This window comes from Vipera ursinii (assembly GCF_947247035.1).
Source record: "Vipera ursinii genome assembly, chromosome: 2".
Lineage (NCBI taxonomy): Eukaryota > Metazoa > Chordata > Lepidosauria > Squamata > Viperidae > Vipera > Vipera ursinii.
This window is the reverse complement of record NC_139513.1, coordinates 69,167,950-69,186,381: the sequence shown is the minus strand read 5'-3', so window position 1 is coordinate 69,186,381 and position 18,432 is coordinate 69,167,950. Positions and strand designations below refer to the sequence as shown.

Below are 18,432 nucleotides of genomic sequence, written 5' to 3'. Positions count from 1 at the left end.
GTACGCGACCATCCTAGAAAAGTGGTAGTGGGGGAGGGGAATGAGCTGAACTGGTGGCAGCACCCCACAAGCCTGAGCGAGAGACGGATGAAGCTGCAGGGCTGTCAGGGCTCAGCGGAAGCGCCAGGATCAGCGCTTTTGGGGGCTGTCAGGGCTCAGTGGAAGCATCAGGATCAGCGCCAGGCTCCAGCTGGAACTCAGTGCTGATCCTGGCACATCTGCTGAGCCCAGAAGCGCCGATCAGCTGGAATGTGGCAGCATCTCCAGGGTCTTGTGATTTGCATTCAGATGCTTGGCATCTGAAGTGAACTAAACAAACTGTTGTAAGTCGAGGACTATCTGTACTTCATCACTTTTTTCCCTTTTTTTTTTGGTCATCAAGTTTTTGACACCTTGGTAGGTGACTGGTGGTACTCGGATGTTGCCATATCCTAAAAGTGGTACAATGGGTGAAAAGGTTGAAAAGCCCTGACATAGAGAACCTCATGACCACGCGCCTGTGCAATCAGAGAAGAGTAATAAAAGCGAACAAGCAAGTTTCATGCAGCTTAATCAAAAGACCATCATGATCAAAAAGAATAGAGAAAAACTGAGTGCCCAAGCAGCATCTAGCAAGACAGAGCTACATGACTGTGTGTCTTCCAAGAATCACTAGCACAGTATTTATATAAATCTTGTTGCACAAGCTGAGTGGCTGGCCAGTCTTTTAATCACTCAAAGTTCATAGGCTGTGTGAGGTCACTTTGCTTATTTCAAAACAACGGGATTTTTCTTGTGGGGCTTTTTCCAGGAATGTCATTTAAATGGTAGATGATGAAAGAAACTGCAGCTACAAAATGCTTCTCTCTCTTTTTTTTTTGTTTGTTTACCAGAAGAACATACGGCCATTTTCTTCTCTCTAATTGGCTGGCCATAACTTTTTTTACACTTGAGAATAGTTATAAAACTTGATGAAAATTACGATAAATCAACCCATTTGCTTGATGAAATTTGCAGTGAGTGTTTTATGTACATGGAAGATTTTCCTTATTTCCTTAGCTAATGTGTATCCCAGTGCGGATTGAGAAGGAAAGGAAATAAGGAAAGAACAGTAACCCAACAGAGCTTCCTTTGGGTTTCTAAAGAGGTAAAGGAATAAACATGGTATTGCAGTCCAGTGTTGTGTGTATTTATTGTAAGATTAGCTATTTCCTTGGATTCATATCTTCACAAAGAACAGAGTGTCAACGTATTCTCCAAAACACCTGAAGGGAGGACAAGAAGCAATGGATGGAAACTAATCAAGGAGAGAAGCAACCTAGAACTACAGAGAAATTTCCTGGAAGTGAGACAATTCATTAGTGGAACGACTTGCTTCCAGAAGTTATGGGTGCTCCAACACGGGAGGTTTTTAAGAAGAGATTGGACAACCATTTGCCTGAAGTGGTATAGGGTCTCCTGCTTGAGTAGAGGATTGGACTGTCCTTCAAAGTCCCTTCCAACTCTGTTCTTATGTTGTTGTTATGCTATTAACATTTTCCAAAATGACTGCACTTCTCTTTTGCTAGACTTGGAATGCTGTGCTAGCAACTTATTTACAATATTGAATTTCTGTTTATAGATGGGCACAATAGGAGCCCCATTCCTTTGCTGCCTAACCACTGCTTCCCTAATGCCCACCACTGTTTCCCTAATGCTTCCTGAACTCAGCTGCTATTTTTATGAGCCCATGTAGTGAAGCTTCAGCTCCTTTAAGGAGTTCTTAACAGCTACAGCAAGGGTGCCCACAACAGATCCAAGAAGTCTTTGCCTGCTTTGGTTCCAAATAGTGAATCGTATTAGTATAAACGTTTCAGCTATGTTTCTTTCTTCTTCTTTTTGTAGATGTAATGCCCTTAATTTATATAGCTTACTGTTTTCTACTATTTATAACATTCCTTTTCCTGACAAAAAGAATAAAGTGATGGGCGATGTAGAAAAATTGGATTTTTGTATGCATTGTCCCATTAGTGCTTATATCTGTTAAAAGAAAAAAGAAAAAGGGCTGGCCACTAGGGGGCAGATTGGTTTTAAATTCAGAGAACAGCTATTTTATTGGGTTGACTTCTAGGAATTATTGCTTTGCTGTTTTAATAGGCTTCCTGGTGTTTCTTCTTCCCTATTGATGTTTCGCTTTTTAGAGAAAAGGAAAGTAAGTTTGGTCAAAGTTCGTATTTATTTTACAACCTACTTTTTCTTCTAGGAAATATTTGTTCCTGTTCTTTGTTCCTTTGGTTCAGAGAAATGCACCAATATATATCAAAAACCTTTCTGAAGCATTCAGGGTACTTTTGTCTTTTTTACAACAGGACTATAGCTTTTCCACAGCAAATGACTGAAATAAGTGGTTTACTGAATATGAGAGGTGAATTTTGGGTGAATTACAGTGGTAACTCTTTTCATACGAGTCAGGCTCTAGCTGATAACAAAGAAGGTTTCCCCGAAACAGCTTGGACCAGGTCAGAGGTTTTTCAGATCTTTAGCATTCCAGAAGACACAAAACAGAGCTAGTCTTAGATTCTTTCTTTAATACGGTTACAATTCCAGCCTAAATTCTGCATGAAAGAAATAGAACGGGCAGAAAAATGGAGAGGAGAGAATGTGCCTAGAATTAAAACCTGGGCCTTCTTCACGTAGAATGCCCCAAGCGGTGATCCCTATGATATGTCTTACTTGGTTGTTTCCTGTGACATGTCAATTGGCCTTCTCTGTGCGTATTTGGGCTTTGTGGATCCTCCATAACTTGATGGTGAAAATAGTTACAATACTTCAATCCCTTCTCCTTCTTCCAAATATCTGCTCCATCTGTGTACTTTGGTTCTACAGTATAAAATGTCATGGAACTGTTTGGTTCCTCGGTACATGGCCAAACTATTTTACCTGATGAGAGGAGGGAAGCAAACAGTCACATTTTCTAGTCCGTTGACTCCTTTGGGCTGCATCCTATCTGGATTGCAGTTTCTGTTTTACTGCAATGCACTTCCAATATTACAGGTTTTCTGAAAAACATTGGATAGCTGTTGGACTGTTTTTGTAAAAACATGCCGTTGAATCTTAGCAAAACTCCTAACAGAACCATTTTAAGTTTTAAAAATAGCTTTTGCTATTCTTAAGAAGAAATGTTGAATATCTTGGGCATTTTTTAATGGAAAAATTATCACGATGCCTTAATGATGACTTGACTAAAATCAATGAAACCAATAGCAGATCAAAGTTTTCTTTATATTATCCCTCAAAGCAATAGAAAAGGGGAGATGATGATATATTATTAATTATACAAGAGATTGGTCTTTTTTTTAACTTTTAGTACTTTATTTTAGTTTTCAGGAGAAGAGGGGAAAACCCAAATACAAAGACACATATACAGGATTCAATTTCATTGATCATTTAATAAGAAAATTAGTATTTCACTGCTTACAAATTACCCAGAGTTGATTAGAAAAAGTTCACAGTGGTCTGCTAGATTGTCCCGAAAGCATCTCTTAGTCCTGTCACACCTCTGCTGATCTTTTATCTTGACCAGAGAAATCTGAATTGTATGCATGTATTAACATCTTGCTCCTTATTGGAACTCTAGAATTTACATATAAGAGACAGTTTATACTGGGTTGCAAATTGCTGGAAGTCTTTGCTTAATGACCCTAATTGGGATTGGAATTTCCACTGCTAAATGAAACATCATGTGGACGTACCATTGGCAACAACAGTTTCAGCAGTCCCAGTTGTACTAGTTTGACCGAGGTTTCACCCTCATCCTGCCCTGCCAAGCTCACTTCGGCCTCAACTCCCTCCATACCTTTCTCCCCCACCACCCCCGTCTCTTCCATTTTGGCCACCCAGGGCTCCCTTCTTCCTGCACCACACCACCACCACTCCAGCCACCTTGTGCTCCACTGCCTAGCCCACCCCAACTGACCTTCATAGACTTCTTCCTCCCACTGCTGACAAGGAGCATTTCACCGGTCAGTTTGTGAGGCAGCTGCTGGCTGCATAAGACTCTGAAGCTTTGCACAGCCTCACAAAGAGACGGGTTAGATGCACTTTAGCAGTGGGAGGAAGATGATGATGAAGGTCAACGGGCAGCAGAGCAAAGGCAGTGGTGCACAGGGTGGCCAAAATGGCAGAGATGGGTGGTGATAGGCACTCTCACTTAAAGAAGCTTATAGGGTGTAATTGCACTCTCAAGAACTCATTTGTGCCAGCTGCTTTATTTTAGTACCTTTTTACAATGTCTGAAATATTTCCACAGTGGTCACTTAGAGTGCCACACAATTGCATTTACTCCCTTTGAGTAACCCGGAGAGACGGGAAAGTTTTCCTTCTAGGTTTCTGTGGCCTCTGCTTCACTATGACCTACTTTGTATTGCTTGCTAGCTGGAAGAGGAGGAGGAGAAAGAGCAGTTTGTGAACACCAGGTATACGAGTACACAGTTTGCTTTTCGAGTCATTCAGCACCTAATGCAAAAATAAGAGAGAGAAAAAACATACTTATTCACGCCAGTTCATTGTTTACAAACTAGAGGTGGTTGTCAGAGTTAAAGAAAAGCCTTTTTGGTTTTATCTTTTCATACCTACAGACATTTGTGCTCTTTGTGGATTTTGCTCATGTATAAAGGTTAGATTCAGATTTTTAAAATATACAGAAACCTTGAGAAACTAGAACCAAGCATTTTTTAATTCGATTGTTTGTTTATTCAATTTGTATAGCCACCCATTTCAAACTAGTGACTCTGGGCAATGAACAATCAAGAAAACAATTAAAATACAAAGAATAAATTAAACACAAATAGCAGGCCAGAAGATATTATAATCTGTCGATGACAGCATAACCAGGAAAACAAGGCCTTTCACATACTCAGAATCCCAGGCCCAGGCTCATCACCAGGCCTTCAAGGCCTTCCAAAGGCCAACAGAGTCATTCTGTGGAGAAAGAATGTTCCAGAGGGCAGGTGCTATGGCAGAGAAGGCCCATCTGGTCCCTGCCAGCCGACATCCAATGGTTCATGGGATCCAGAACATAGCCATCCTGCTAGATCAGATTGGACAGATAGAAACAGCTGGGAGAAGACGGTCACTAGGGTAATCCAGTCCCAGGCTCTGAAGGGCTTTACAGATGACAACCAGGACTTTAGATTGCACCCAGAAGTGCACTGGAGACCAGTGTAACCTCTGAGGCAGTGGTGTTTCATAAGCCGAAGAGCTGACAGCATTTACAAACCTAAAATGATTAAACTATTGAATTTGCTTCCAGAAAGTTAGCAATGATTGTCTGTTTGAGACGCATTAAAAGGGACGCATTAAGGGACGCATTAAGGGACGCGGTGGCTCAGTGGGTTAGGACGCTGAGCTTGTCGATCAGAAGGTCGGCAGTTTGGCGGGTCGAATCCCGAGTGCCGCGTAACAGAGTGAGCACCTGTTACTCGTCCCAGCTTCTGCCAACCTAGCAGTTCGAAAGCACGTAAAAATGCAAGTAGAAAAATAGGGACCACTACGGTGGGAAGGTAACAGCGTTCCGTGCGCCTTTGGCGTCTAGTCATACCGGCCACATGACCACGGAGACGTCCTCGGACAAGCGCTGGCTCTTTGGCTTTGAAACGGAGATGAGCACCGGCCCCTAGAGTCGGAAACGACTAGCACGCATGTGCAGGGGAACCTTTACCTTTACCTTAAAAAGGTATTAGATAAATTTATTAACAGTCAGGTACTAAACAGCTAGTAGTTAAGCCGATTCTGTGTTACCTCTAGAATCAGGAGCAACAGGACTAAACAGCTGAAGCTTCTGGATACTCAAGGGCAGTCCTACTTAAAGCACATAGCAATAGTTCAAAGAGGTCACAAGGGCATGAGCCTACTGGTCCAAGAATGGACTAATAACAGACACACAACCCAAAGGTGTGCACAGGCCCTCTTAGCCATGGCTGCCTCCTACTGCTCTAGCCAGGAGTTCAAATTCTGTTGGAGGAAGGAAGAAAATTTTATGAAGTAAATGTGACCCATTGACAAACAAAGGCAGCAGGCCTACAAGGGCTTATCAGAGAAATGTAGAACTTGTTTCTGAGTAAAAATAAATGCTGCGCTACAGTATTACATAGAATCTGTTGAAATGCAGTTTTGATCGTAGTGACCTTATACTTTTCTACTAGTGCCCTTAAATTTTAGCACACAGTTTAGTTTTTAAAATTCTAGTACTGTATCTTCACCACTTCCCAGCAACTTTCCTTACTGTCTTCTGTCTGTCTTGTGCAGCCATTTGGCACTGAAATGCAAAAAGACTATCCATCTTTCTCAGCTTTGGAATCTATGTAGAATTGGTGTAATAGTTAAGTTTTGATTTTGATTATGGACTATAGATTTTATGTAATGGTGAGTCATCCAATGTCTAATGATTGTGGCAGCATACAAATTTTAGTAAATAAATAGTTGTATCTTCTAGGAACTGGTTTCTCTCATTCTGGATGAAGAACACAGAAAGAGATTGACTTCTGCATGCAGCAAGGACCTTCCAGATTTCCCGGAGACCTGTGGTCCAGTTATTTTGGAAGTTGGCTGTGGCTCAGGGGCAATTGGTTTAAGTCTTCTGAAAAAGCTTCCTAACGTAAGTGACATTTCATTAGATGGATTTTTCCCCCCTTTCATTCAGTTGTGTCCGATTCTCAGAGGCTGCCCAGACAAGTACCTGCAGTTTTCTTGGCAAGGTTTTCCAGAAGTGATTTGCCATTGCCTCTTTCCTAGGGTTGAGAGAAAGTGACTAAGGTCACCCAATTGATTTTGTGCCCAAGGCTGGAGTAGAATTCACAGTTTCCCAGATTCTAGCCTGGTGCCTTAATCCATACACCAAACTATAAATAATGCTAACCTTGTCCTTTTTTCTTGGAGCAAAAATGAACAAGGAGAAGAAAGATGAGCCACTTTGACTTCAAAGTCCCATTTGAAGTTCTCTTCTTTTACTGAGTAAGCTGACTTTGTGTTACCCCCAGAATCAGGAGCAACTTGGTCTAAACACCAGTTGCAGTAGAGTAGGTCTCTTGGCCTATATGAAACTTGTGGGCTTGATTGCTGATTGTGTGAACAGAATCCTGGATTAGCTTTATCTTAATCTGGTCCAGCATGGTTCTTCTTGTTTTCTTAGAAACAGATTTGTGATCATACAAGAAAGTGGTTTTTTTATAGCTCGATAATCCTTAGTGCGATTTGCTTATTTAATAAGTTAGCACAGTGCATGGACATAGGGTAATTTGGAAACCATGGATTATGGCCTAGCATGTTGCATGTTCCCAACAATCAAAGTTTATTCTGTTAAGCAAGGTTTATACCATTGTACAATTTTACCAGAAAGCACATGGAAAGCCATAACCAGGTAAAATTTGCTACTGGTAGTTTGCATTTTAAAAGTGTATCCTTCCCTGATATAGATTAATAAAAGGTCATTTCCAAAACCTTTAGCATCGCTCACTTCAAATTGCTTTCCCCCAAGGATATCCTACTGTGTCTGAGAAATGTTTTCATGTTTGCTTTTATTATGCTTTGTCTCTTTTGTTCCTAGAGTCAGCTCATTGCCATCGATAAATTAGAAGCTGCTGTTAATCTCACCAAGGAAAATGCTGAACGGTAAAAAAATTTTATCATGCATGTTACAGTGAACACATTCTTTGAATTGGATCCTTAAGTAGCCAAAACAGCATTCTCTGGGGATAAGAAGATTGTTGCCAGAAGGTTTGAGAAAACCCAGGATTTGCAAAAATAACTGGAGCTTCAGACAAACACTCCATGTTGTTGTGCTCTGTTTTGTGCTGTTTGTGTGTTAATCAAGTATCCAATAAGACACCGTGGGACTCATGAAACAATGCAAAGAATAAGCATAGGTTTTGCTATTTTTTTATAAATTTCATTTTATTATTATAATAATAAGTCATCTTTTCAAACATTTGATGCAACTGGTACTCCAGACATGGCAGCAGTAATCTTTCCTAATGGAAGAACTTCCTTGAAAGAGTTAATTGCACATTCTAATGAACATTGCAATGAAACTATCAAACAATTTGGTTCCATTTAAAGTTTCAAGAGTGTAAACTTACAATTTTTTTAAAAAGATTTTGAATAAACATTGAAAGCAAGAGGCTAAAAATTTTCTCAATCTTTTGGACACGTTTCAAAGAAATACGTAGGGGGAAATAGTGCATCTGTGGTATCTTAGCTATTTCTCAACCGTTTATTGAAAGTTACGGAACTTACCACAACAGATGGATTGCTTTCCAAATTTCAGACAGTATAGAGGCAGAGGCTTGATTTTATAAATACTTGAATGACTAAGGAGTCTAAAATGAGCAGTCAGAAAACCACCCCATAATTATTGTCTGATTTTTTTTAAAAAAAATGCTAAATTTAATTTATCAAGATTTTTGAACAAGCCTTGACTGTAGGCCGTGGTCCACCTAAGTCATTTTGGCCAAATTAAATTAGTCCTCACTTGCTGACTGCTCATTCAGTGACTGTTCAAATAGTGCTGAAACAGTTGATTTATAACTGGTCCTTCAGCTTGGAGCCATTGCAGTGATCACATGATTTCAATCAACACACATTTTCAATGGTCACAGCGTCTCACAGTTCCATGATTACCTTTTGTGACCTTCATAGCCAGCTTCCAATAAACAAGGTCAATGGGGAAATCAGCACAAAGACACAAATTGTGGTTACATGACACCACACTTAACAATTGCAGCTGGAACTGACTGGTAGGTTGGGTGCGGTCACATGATACTTCACTTTTATGACTGCTTAGCAGTGGAATTGCCAATTCGTATTGCAATCAATGTTAGAACTACCTATACTGATTACAGTCAATTAGTCGATATATATATGACAGAATGAGGGAAAGGAACAATATTCATCTGACTTGTTTTAATCTCATTGGCGTTAATTTTTGAAATAAGTAGTTTTTTTCTCAGTATCATAAAATATAAACGTTCAAAAGGACCATGGAGTTCTGGTATCTTCCATAATCTACTGTTTTTTGGGCTAACTAAACCAATTGAACACCTCCTCATACATGTTTGCTTCCATGCTGTTTTTTTGGGTTGCTCTTCTGGAAATAGGCTTTAGATTTGTCCTAAAATTTATCCTAAAATGCAGTATGCAGTATTCTGGATACAGTATGACCAACACAGAATAAAGAGGAATGATAACTCCTCACCTATACGTCTGTTAATGCATTCATACATATTTGAAGTAATGCCACAATAATTGAAAGACTGTTTTGCAATACCAGTGCCTAACTATGGGAATAACAGAACTGTAGGATCACTTATCTGTGTAGGAGAACATCCGTTCTGATTTACAAATACAATTAACTTTAAGCAAAATAATTCAAGACTGCCACAGAAAGAAAAGTCTGTTTATTAAAAGTCATAATAATTTAGCAAAGAACCGTTACACAGAAGATTACAATTTGAATTTAATCAATTTGAATTTACAATTTACAATTTGAATTTAATCACCAGTCCCTGCTGTCATTTAGTGCTCAGCGGAATTGGAGCAACAAAATGCCAGAGCAGCACAATATGCATTTGGGGCTATAGCTGAGGAAATACATTTGCCTGGAAACTTAATTCAACAATAGTGAACAGGATAATCTAATAATCTGACTTGACATAAGGCAGATACGCATATTTCTTTTTCTTTCCAGCTAAAAAACTTGAAGCGTATTCAGGATTGATCTAACTTGAGCCTACTGACAATACTGTTGGGCAAATGTAAAAAGCCTTTCTGCCCAGTACTGTCTTCCGGAGTAATACAAATCCTGCAGAATAAGAGTGAAGATCTCCTGCTAGCCTACCTTGACTTGAAAATGCCTTGCCTCCCTGGCCATAAAAAAAAAGTAACTGATCAGGAAAACGGGGGCAAGAGCAAGCACAAGCAAGGATTTTTCCACATATATTTTTGCCCCCTTCATTGTAAAGTCACTGGGTTTTCTTAACTGTGTAAAAATGCAACCTAGTTCTAATTCCAGAAGCACCCCAATTTAAGTGGGGCTTTTTCTGCCAGTAACCCGAAGTCCTTTCCCATAGATATTGAGCTAGAAATTCTTTTCATGCTATATATGGGAAGCACTGTTGAGCTATGACCTCTTCTCTTGTGCCACTCTTATGTCTTAACATTGGTAGCCAGAAATCAGTGTATTAGCATTTGTTGATGGGTGGTGCTTTAATTGTTCATGGATGTAAATTCAGTAATGTTTATGAGTGTTTTCCTCATCTGCTCATACCTGTAGAAGAGAGAGTGCAACTGTTTTCCATTCATGGAAAAGCCCAATTTTGAGGAAGGCCACTGCTTGCTGCTGCGCTTCTTGTTCCTCCTGCCAATGGAAATTATTCTTCCACTTACAGACAGAATAACCCACCTGTAAATGAAGCCACACACACAAAGCCCTTTTATACAAGCATAACAGATCTCTTTCCATGGTGATATAATCAGCTTGCACTAAGTTTAATATTATGTAAATGAGCTGAATGATTAAATCAGTTACTGAAAGGACTTGAATGTCCCCACCCTTGCTCTCAATCTAGGTCCTCTTTACTTTGAAGTGTAGGCTGGAAGGGAGTATGCCAAATGCCATATTTCTTATTTTTTATACTCAGCAGTTTTAATCTCAGCATAATTAGTCTGAATTTCTCTGGTGAATTAATAATGCAGTATGCTTGTTTTTACTGTTTTAAATTTATATCATGTTTATATCATGTTTTTTATCATGACTAGAAAAAATAGATTACTAAGTTATTAATATCAATGGATAAAAACTGAACTATGTTAATACATCAGGTAGTTTTAGAAGAGGAGATGGCATATTTTTCTTACTTATGCTTCATGTCTTGCGGATTACTGGTGCTCAAGGCAAAACCCCAAATTTGGTGTTACTGGTGCTCAAGGCAAAACCCCAAATTGTCTTCAGAGCTGCTAGTAACAGAATCTGATAAAGAGTTGCTGGTGAAAAATCAACATGGAACTTAACACATTCACCTTTTTTAATTTCTAGCTGTAACTTTGCCAAACACATTTCCCTGCAGCTGTTTCCCTGAGACCAGCATGTTAAGCCATGTTATCTTCCAATCTAAGGCAATTATAGGTTTGTCCTGCCTCTTAAACTACATGTGAAAATGTCAGTGTCTCCCCATGGGCAAAGCAAATAAGAGTCATTCTGTGCTAATGGGATGCCCCACCTGAATGTCTCAAAGACTTGTGGTTACAGAATAAATTTTCTGTTTTGGTCCTATTTTCCTAATTATGATCTGCCTTAGGCTTAAGAATCTTCGATAGTCATATCTGGGCACGGCTGTGGAATTTGACATCTCTTTCTCAAGAACTCTGCTTCCAAATCACTTGTAAATTTAGTAAACAATGCGGAGTCCAGAATGGTGCCTGGTGATACCCTACTTAACACTTTCCTTCATCTTGACATGGAGCCATTGAGTGCATTTGTTAGGCATGATTGTTCAAACAATTTTTGTATCCATCTAACAATGCAACATACATTGGGCTATCTTTACTGGAAATCTTTGCTGATGGCAAACCACGTTATGTCTATCACATTGCCTTGATCATCTAAATTGGTCTCTATCAAAAAAGATCAGGTTGTTTACAAATGGTTTACCCTTAATGAACCCACACTATTTACTGCCAGTAATGCATTTCTTTTTCTAAATGCTTATAATCCGCTCTAGAATTGTTCAAAGTTACAATGGACCTCCTCAGAGCTATTTGTAATGCAGTTTTCGAGTTCCAAAAGCTACCTTCATGCCTGCAGTCCTGTGGTCGCATTTTGGGGGCCTTTTATAGCATCCCACAATCACATGACCATGACTTTTGGCTTTTTTTTTTTGGCCAGAAACTGGCATTTACTTTCCATTTCCAGCAAAAATTCCCATTGGATTTGCTTAACAACAGTGGGGTTCACTTTACAACCACCACAAAAAGGCCATAAAATTAGATGCGGTCAACCGTAATCCATTTAACAGCAACAATGGCTTTTGATTGGCATTCTGGGTTCAATTATGGCTGTAAGTCAAGGATTACTTGTAGTTCCCCTTTGGAGAAGACCAGAGCAAAGCAGGCATTGAGAAGTGCTGCCCTCGCCGCATTGCTTGTTATCTTCTTACAGCTTTGAGTTCACCTCTCCCTTTTTTTCAATTTACATAGCTAAAAATGACCTTTTTGTTGTTTATCATTTCCCTTGCCAGGTTAAGTTCCTTTTGTAGGATAAATATTCTTTCCACAGCCATTACCTACTTGCTAGTACATATCTTTGGTAATTTGGCAATTACATCTATATTCAAATGCCATGATGCATCTAGATCAGAATTGTGCAAGCAGTGGTATTCCCGGTGATATTCTATAGAAGTGAAAGTTGAACTTGAAGGAGGAATATAAGAGTATTAACTGTTGAACTTTGATGTTGGAGAAGACTTCTGAGAATACCACGGACATCCAGGAAAACAAACAACCAAACAGATCATTAAACAAATCAGAGTTCTCACTGAAGGCACAAATGACCTAGTATGAACATGCTGTGCAAAGACCTAACTCTCTGGAGAGGTGGCTCTAATGCTGAGAAAGATGGAAGGAAAAACATAATAGTAGCTTATTAACTGATTCAGCTTATGACCACATAATATAAAATAGCAACCAAATACAGAATCTAATTCCAGAGTAAAATAGATAAAAGAAAATACAGTAATAAAATACATATGTGATAAATACAAAAAAAATCAGATAAATACCCCACCTTTACATGATATCCTGATTTGTTCAGGTTCTGAACTGAAGTGCCTTAACTGTAAACATAGCACTAGGAAATAGGATAATCTGCCGTTCAGATCCCAGTGAGCTTTTCTTTTAAGTAATGAGGTTAAATAAACTAGCTGAGGGAGCCAGCGTTGTCCAAAGATGCTTCTGTGGTCATGTGGCCAGCATGACTATACACTGAGGTGCAAGGAATGCTGTTACCTTCCCACCGAAGTGGAACCTATTTATCTACTTGTATTGTATGCTTTCAAATTGCCAGATGGGCAGGAGCTGAGGTAAGTAATTGGAGCTCACCCTGTCGTGCTGCGCTCGGGTCTCAAACCCAGGCTGTCATCTTTCCAGCTAACAAGCTCAGTGTCTTTAATTGCTGGGCCATTGTGCCTCCTTTAGTGAAGTTAAATATCTAAGCCTAAAAGCGGCATACAGTTGACAGTTAAATAAAATATGATACATCCTCTCATGATATGACAAGGTTATGGGAGCACCCGTATCTGGCCATAGAGTCCAACAACTCAAATCTTGCTCTAAGACAGGCCCTTGTTAATAGTTGTGTCAAACTCATTGCCAGGTATCTTGGAAAATAGTTTTTCAGTTAGCCAACCAATGTAAACATCTATTTTTTGCTAATAACTCCATGCTAGTTTAAGCATTGATATTTAGAACTTTGTTTAAAAATTTCTTTTGCCTGGGAGGCAGTTGAGAGTAAAAACTGGGTGGAAAACTAATGTGAAATAACTTTGGAAAGTCAGCTTATCCAGGAATTGGGCTGAACCATCCTTAACTATTCCGCTAACCATATTTAGTCTATCAAGATCCATTGAATGGATCTTCTGCCAGCGTGTGAAAACTTTAATTATTGATTGGTTATGTATGGAATGGATACCAGTTTCTGCTCTGACTGCAAGGGTTGAGATGTTCTTATCAGTTCCCAGTTTGTTTCTTAAAAAACAGGTCTGAACTTGATCAATAAAGATAGCTTTTGTAAGGCCCCACAAGTCTGCACATAAGTTGGTATTGGAACTGTTTTTGGCCTGAATACTTTCAGGGGCCCCAGATGTCTAGTTAATTATAATTAAATAGTTTACATAATATTTTAGTGCTTGCCTTAGCCCTTGACAAATTTCATTTTAAATGATTTGCTCACAGCCATGGGTTGATTAAAAAAACCACTCCTAAATGAGTAAACAAATTAACTTGTTCAATGGACTCCCCATTTATCTGCCATTTATATTCCACACTTTTTAAAGTAAATGTTAGATTTGGTTTTATTGATGTTTAAAGGATTAAGAACACAGTAGGCATTTAGTTTTCACAACAGTCTCCTCAGCCTATTTGATAATATGCCATTGGAATAATAATGTCAGCATATAAAAGGATATTAATAAATTTATCATGGATATTTGGTATACGAGTGTCTGAAAGAATCCTGGAATACATTGACATAGAAGTTAGATGCATTGGGGCTAGAATAACATCATTATGAGGAGGTATCCTCTTAGACAACCATTTACGGTACACTGTGAATCTAGAAAGCTTAATTCATCCTAAAGCTACTGTAACCTGAGTTTTATGTTTGTGGATTATCATATAAATGACTTAATCTGGCCCTCTAGGGACCGCAAAAGAAACAAGGGAGGCTCACAACTGGTCTCCATGATCTATAAATGTAACCTCCATATTTTAGGAAGTGAAGAAACTGGTTCTATATAATCTTTCTACATGCCATTCAGGAAACTAGCAGGTTTTTTTTAAGATTATATGTGTTACACAAAACAAGACTAAGCTGTTTACAGACATCAAAACCCATGTGAGGGAGGATAGTGATCATCAATTGATAACAATTTAGTTCCAAGGCATATCTGATACTAGATTACCCATGTCTCGTGGAGAGGCTACTAACTAATCTTGATGTGAGGCAAATAAATAGAAGGTTAGAAGAAGAAGAAGTTGGAAGGAACCTTGGAGGTCATCTAGTCCAACCCCCTGCTCTGGCAGGAAACCCTATACCATTTCAGGCAAATGGCTACCCAGTCTCTTCTTAAAAACCTCCAGTGTTGGAGCATTCACCACCTCTGGAGGCAGGTTGTTCCACTGGTTAATTGTTCTTACTGTCAGGAAGTTTCTCCTTAGTTCTAGGTTGCTTCTCTCCTTGACCAGTTTCCATCCATTGCTTCTTGTCCTGCTTTCAGGTGCTTTGGAGAATAGCTTGACTCCCTCTTCTTTGTGGCAGCCCCTGAGATATTGGAACACTGCTATCATGTCACCCCTCACCCTTCTCTTCATTAAACTACACATACCCAATTCCAGCAACCGTTCCCTATATGTTTTAGCCTCCAGTCCCCCAATCATCTTTGTTGTTCTTCTCTGTACCCTTTCTAGAGTCTCGACATCTTTTTTACATCGTGGTGACCAAAACTGGATGCAGTATTCCAGGTGTGGCCTTACCAAAGCATTGTAAAGTGGTATTAGTACTTCACGTGATCTTGATTCTATCCCTCTGTTAATGCAGCCTAGCACTGTGTTGGCTTTTTTGGCAGCTGCAGCACACTGCTGGCTCATATTGAAGTGATTGTCTACTAGGACTCCAAGATCCCTCTCACAGTTACTACTATTGAGCAAGGTACCACCTATACTATACCTGTGCATTTGATTTTTCCTGCCTAAATCTAGAAGCTTACTTTTTTCACCATTGAATTTCATTTTGTTAGATAGCACCCAGTGTTCAAGTCTGTCCAGATCCTCCTGTATTTTAAGGCTATTTTCTGGAGTATTGGCTATTCCTGCCAGCTTGGTGTCTGCAAATTTGATGAGTTCCCCATCTATCCCCTCATTCAAATCGTTAATGAAGATATTGAAGAGCACTGGGCCCAGAACAGAGCCCTGGGGCACCCCACTACACACTTCCTTCCATGTAGATGCAGTTCCATTGAGGACCACACGCTGATTACGGCCTGTCAGTCAGCTACAAATCCATCTGGTGGTGATGTTATCTAACCCCCTTTTTTCTATCTTATCAAGTAGTAGGTTGTGATCTACTTTATCAAATGCCTTACTGAAGTCCAAGTAAATTATATCTACAGCATTCCTCTGGTCCACTAATTTTGTCATTTGGTCAAAGAATGTAATAAGATTTGTCTGGCATGATCTGTTTTTGACAAACCCATGTTGACTTTTAGTGATGACTGTTTGCATGAAGGTGTTCGCTGATTTGTTGTTTGATTATCTTTTCCAGAATCTTCCCAGGTATTGAGGTCAGGCTGGTAGGTCTGTAGTTTCCTGGATCTATTTTTTCCCTTTTTTGAAGATGGGAACTACATCAGCTCTCTTCCAGTCCTCTGGTAGTTCCCCAGTGCTCCAGGATCTTTGAAAAATATAGTTCAGTGGTTCTGAGATCACGTCTGCCAGTTCCTTGAGAACTTTGGGGTATAATCCATCTGGTCCTGGTGATTTGAACTCATCTAGGCTGGACAGGTGTTCACTTACCATTTTTTTGCCTATCTTAACTTGCGTTTATTCTGTTTTTTACGGCACTGGTTTTGGTAGGTTGGACTGTTTTTTCCCTTTGTGTAAAGACAGATGCAAAAAACGAGTTAAATAGTTCTGCTTTCTCCCTATTGCTTGTCACCTTCTTGCCACTTTCATCCACTAATGGACCAATCATTTCCTTAACTTTTTTCTTGTTTTTATATGTTGAAAGAAGCATTTTTTGTTATTTTTGACTTTGGTTGCAAGCCTTATTTTGAGCCTTAGCTTTCCTCATTTCATCTTTGCAGGCACGGGCTATTTGCTGATATTCTGACTTAGTTATGTGCCCCTCTTTCCAATTCTTATACTTGTCCTTTTTATCTTTCAATTTATCAGAGAGTTCTTTATGCAGCCATGCTGGTTTCTTTTGAGAGCTGTTATTTTTCTTCTTTCTTGGTATTGTACTAGACTGGGCCTTTATTATCTCCCTTTCAAAATTTCCCAAGCTTCTTGAGTTGTTTTCCCCTTTAGGATTCTCATCCATGGAATTCTTCCCATGGTCTCTCTAAGTTTATTGAAATTAGCTCTTTTAAAGTCCAAGACTCTAGTTTGGCTGTGTTCTATTGCTTGTGCCTCCAGAATGTTGAATTCCAATATTGCATAATCACTTCCCCCCAAGGTTCCTGTGGCTTCGACATTTTCTATCATTTCATCTCTGTTTGTGAGAATTAAATCCAATATGGCTAATCCCCTAATTCCCTTCTCTACTTTTTGGGAGAGAAAGTTGTCTGCTAGGTTTGTCAGGGATCTGTTTGATCTTCCACTTGGTGCAGAGTTTGTCTCCCAGTTGATATCAGGGTAATTAAAGTCCCCCATTACTATTGTGATGTGCTTCTTACATACCTTAGTTAGCTGACTAGCAAAAAGTTCATCTATTTCCTCTGCTTGGTTGGGCGGCCTATAGTATACACCTATGACAATGTCATTTTTCCCCCTTTTATATTGACCCAAATGCAAATGTTGGGTTAAGTTTGGAAGACGAAAATGACCAGAAACAATGTGGGTAGAGTGATTTACAGAGGCAGTGAGTTCATTGTTGGAAGACCAGGTTAGAGACGGATCATTATGAAGAAAATCTAAGATTTTACAATGGCCATCACCAACTTGAGAGCACAATTAAACATGCTATGTACCCACATAGTGTCTGGATTCTCTTTTCTGGCCCCCATTGGATCAGATTTAAGTCAAATTTGCCAGGTGCCTTTCGAACACATTGTTCCCAGTTCTTTTCAAGAGTAACCCACATTTGTTAAATCTTCATTTTTTAAAAGTGTTTTTACAAGAGAATTGAAACAATTCCCATTGGCACCATGTGTTCATTTCCAGTATTCTCTCTTTTCCTGGGCCATGTTCCTCAATCAAAAAAAAATGTGAATAAAACATCATTTGTATTCTATTTCTTTCAGTGCCTTACTGTTCCTTACAGTATCTTCAAGAGGGTTTATAGTTATGTCGTGCATTCCTATATAGATTTCTAGAAAGGAATATTTGTCTGTGGCCTTAAAGCATCTTGGAAGCCTGTCTGTAACCTTCTGAAGGCATGCCACAGAAAGGCAGTATACTTCTTTTGACAGCTTCTGACAAACAGATTGTTGCTTCAGTCTTTCTCAGAAGGGACCCTGTAATTATGACGACCATCTATCATTGGTTCCAGTTGAGAAAACAGGTAGCAATCTTCCCTTTGCAGAATCATCTTCCTTAGTCATTATTAACAATAGTAAGTTCCTGGAATTTACTTCTTAGCTACCGAGTATAAGAACTCTTCTTGTCGGGCTTGAGTCTTTGTGTCATGATCCTCTATCTCTCTGTCCATGACCTCAGCTCCAAGAGTTGGAGTCTTCCATCTTTTGGAAGGTTTCTTGATGCTTCTCTGTCAGTGTTTCCTATATCCTATTTAAAAATCCACAGATAAGGTGGAAAATGAAAAGTTTTGCCACTAGACCTTTTTCCCTTTTTTAGTAGTGCTGCTATTATTATTATTATTATTATTATTATTATTATTATTATTATTATTATTATTATTATTATTATTATTATTATTATTATTATTATTATTATTTAGATTTCTAAACCGCCCTATTCCCGAAGGACTCA

General features: G+C 39.1%; 1 protein-coding gene across 3 annotated transcripts in view; it reads left to right on the top strand.

Annotated features, from left to right (window-relative positions):
• Positions 1 to 18,432, top strand: part of HEMK1 (HemK methyltransferase 1, mitochondrial release factors N(5)-glutamine) — an 80,161-nt gene that overhangs the window by 15,062 nt on the left and 46,667 nt on the right. For all 3 annotated transcript variants that reach the window (XM_083354972.1, XM_083354973.1, XM_083354974.1), the window contains exons 5-6: positions 6,452 to 6,613; positions 7,562 to 7,626. In XM_083354972.1, coding sequence (XP_083211098.1) covers positions 6,452 to 6,613; positions 7,562 to 7,626 — 227 coding nt within the window. The remainder of the gene's footprint in view (positions 1 to 6,451; positions 6,614 to 7,561; positions 7,627 to 18,432) is intronic.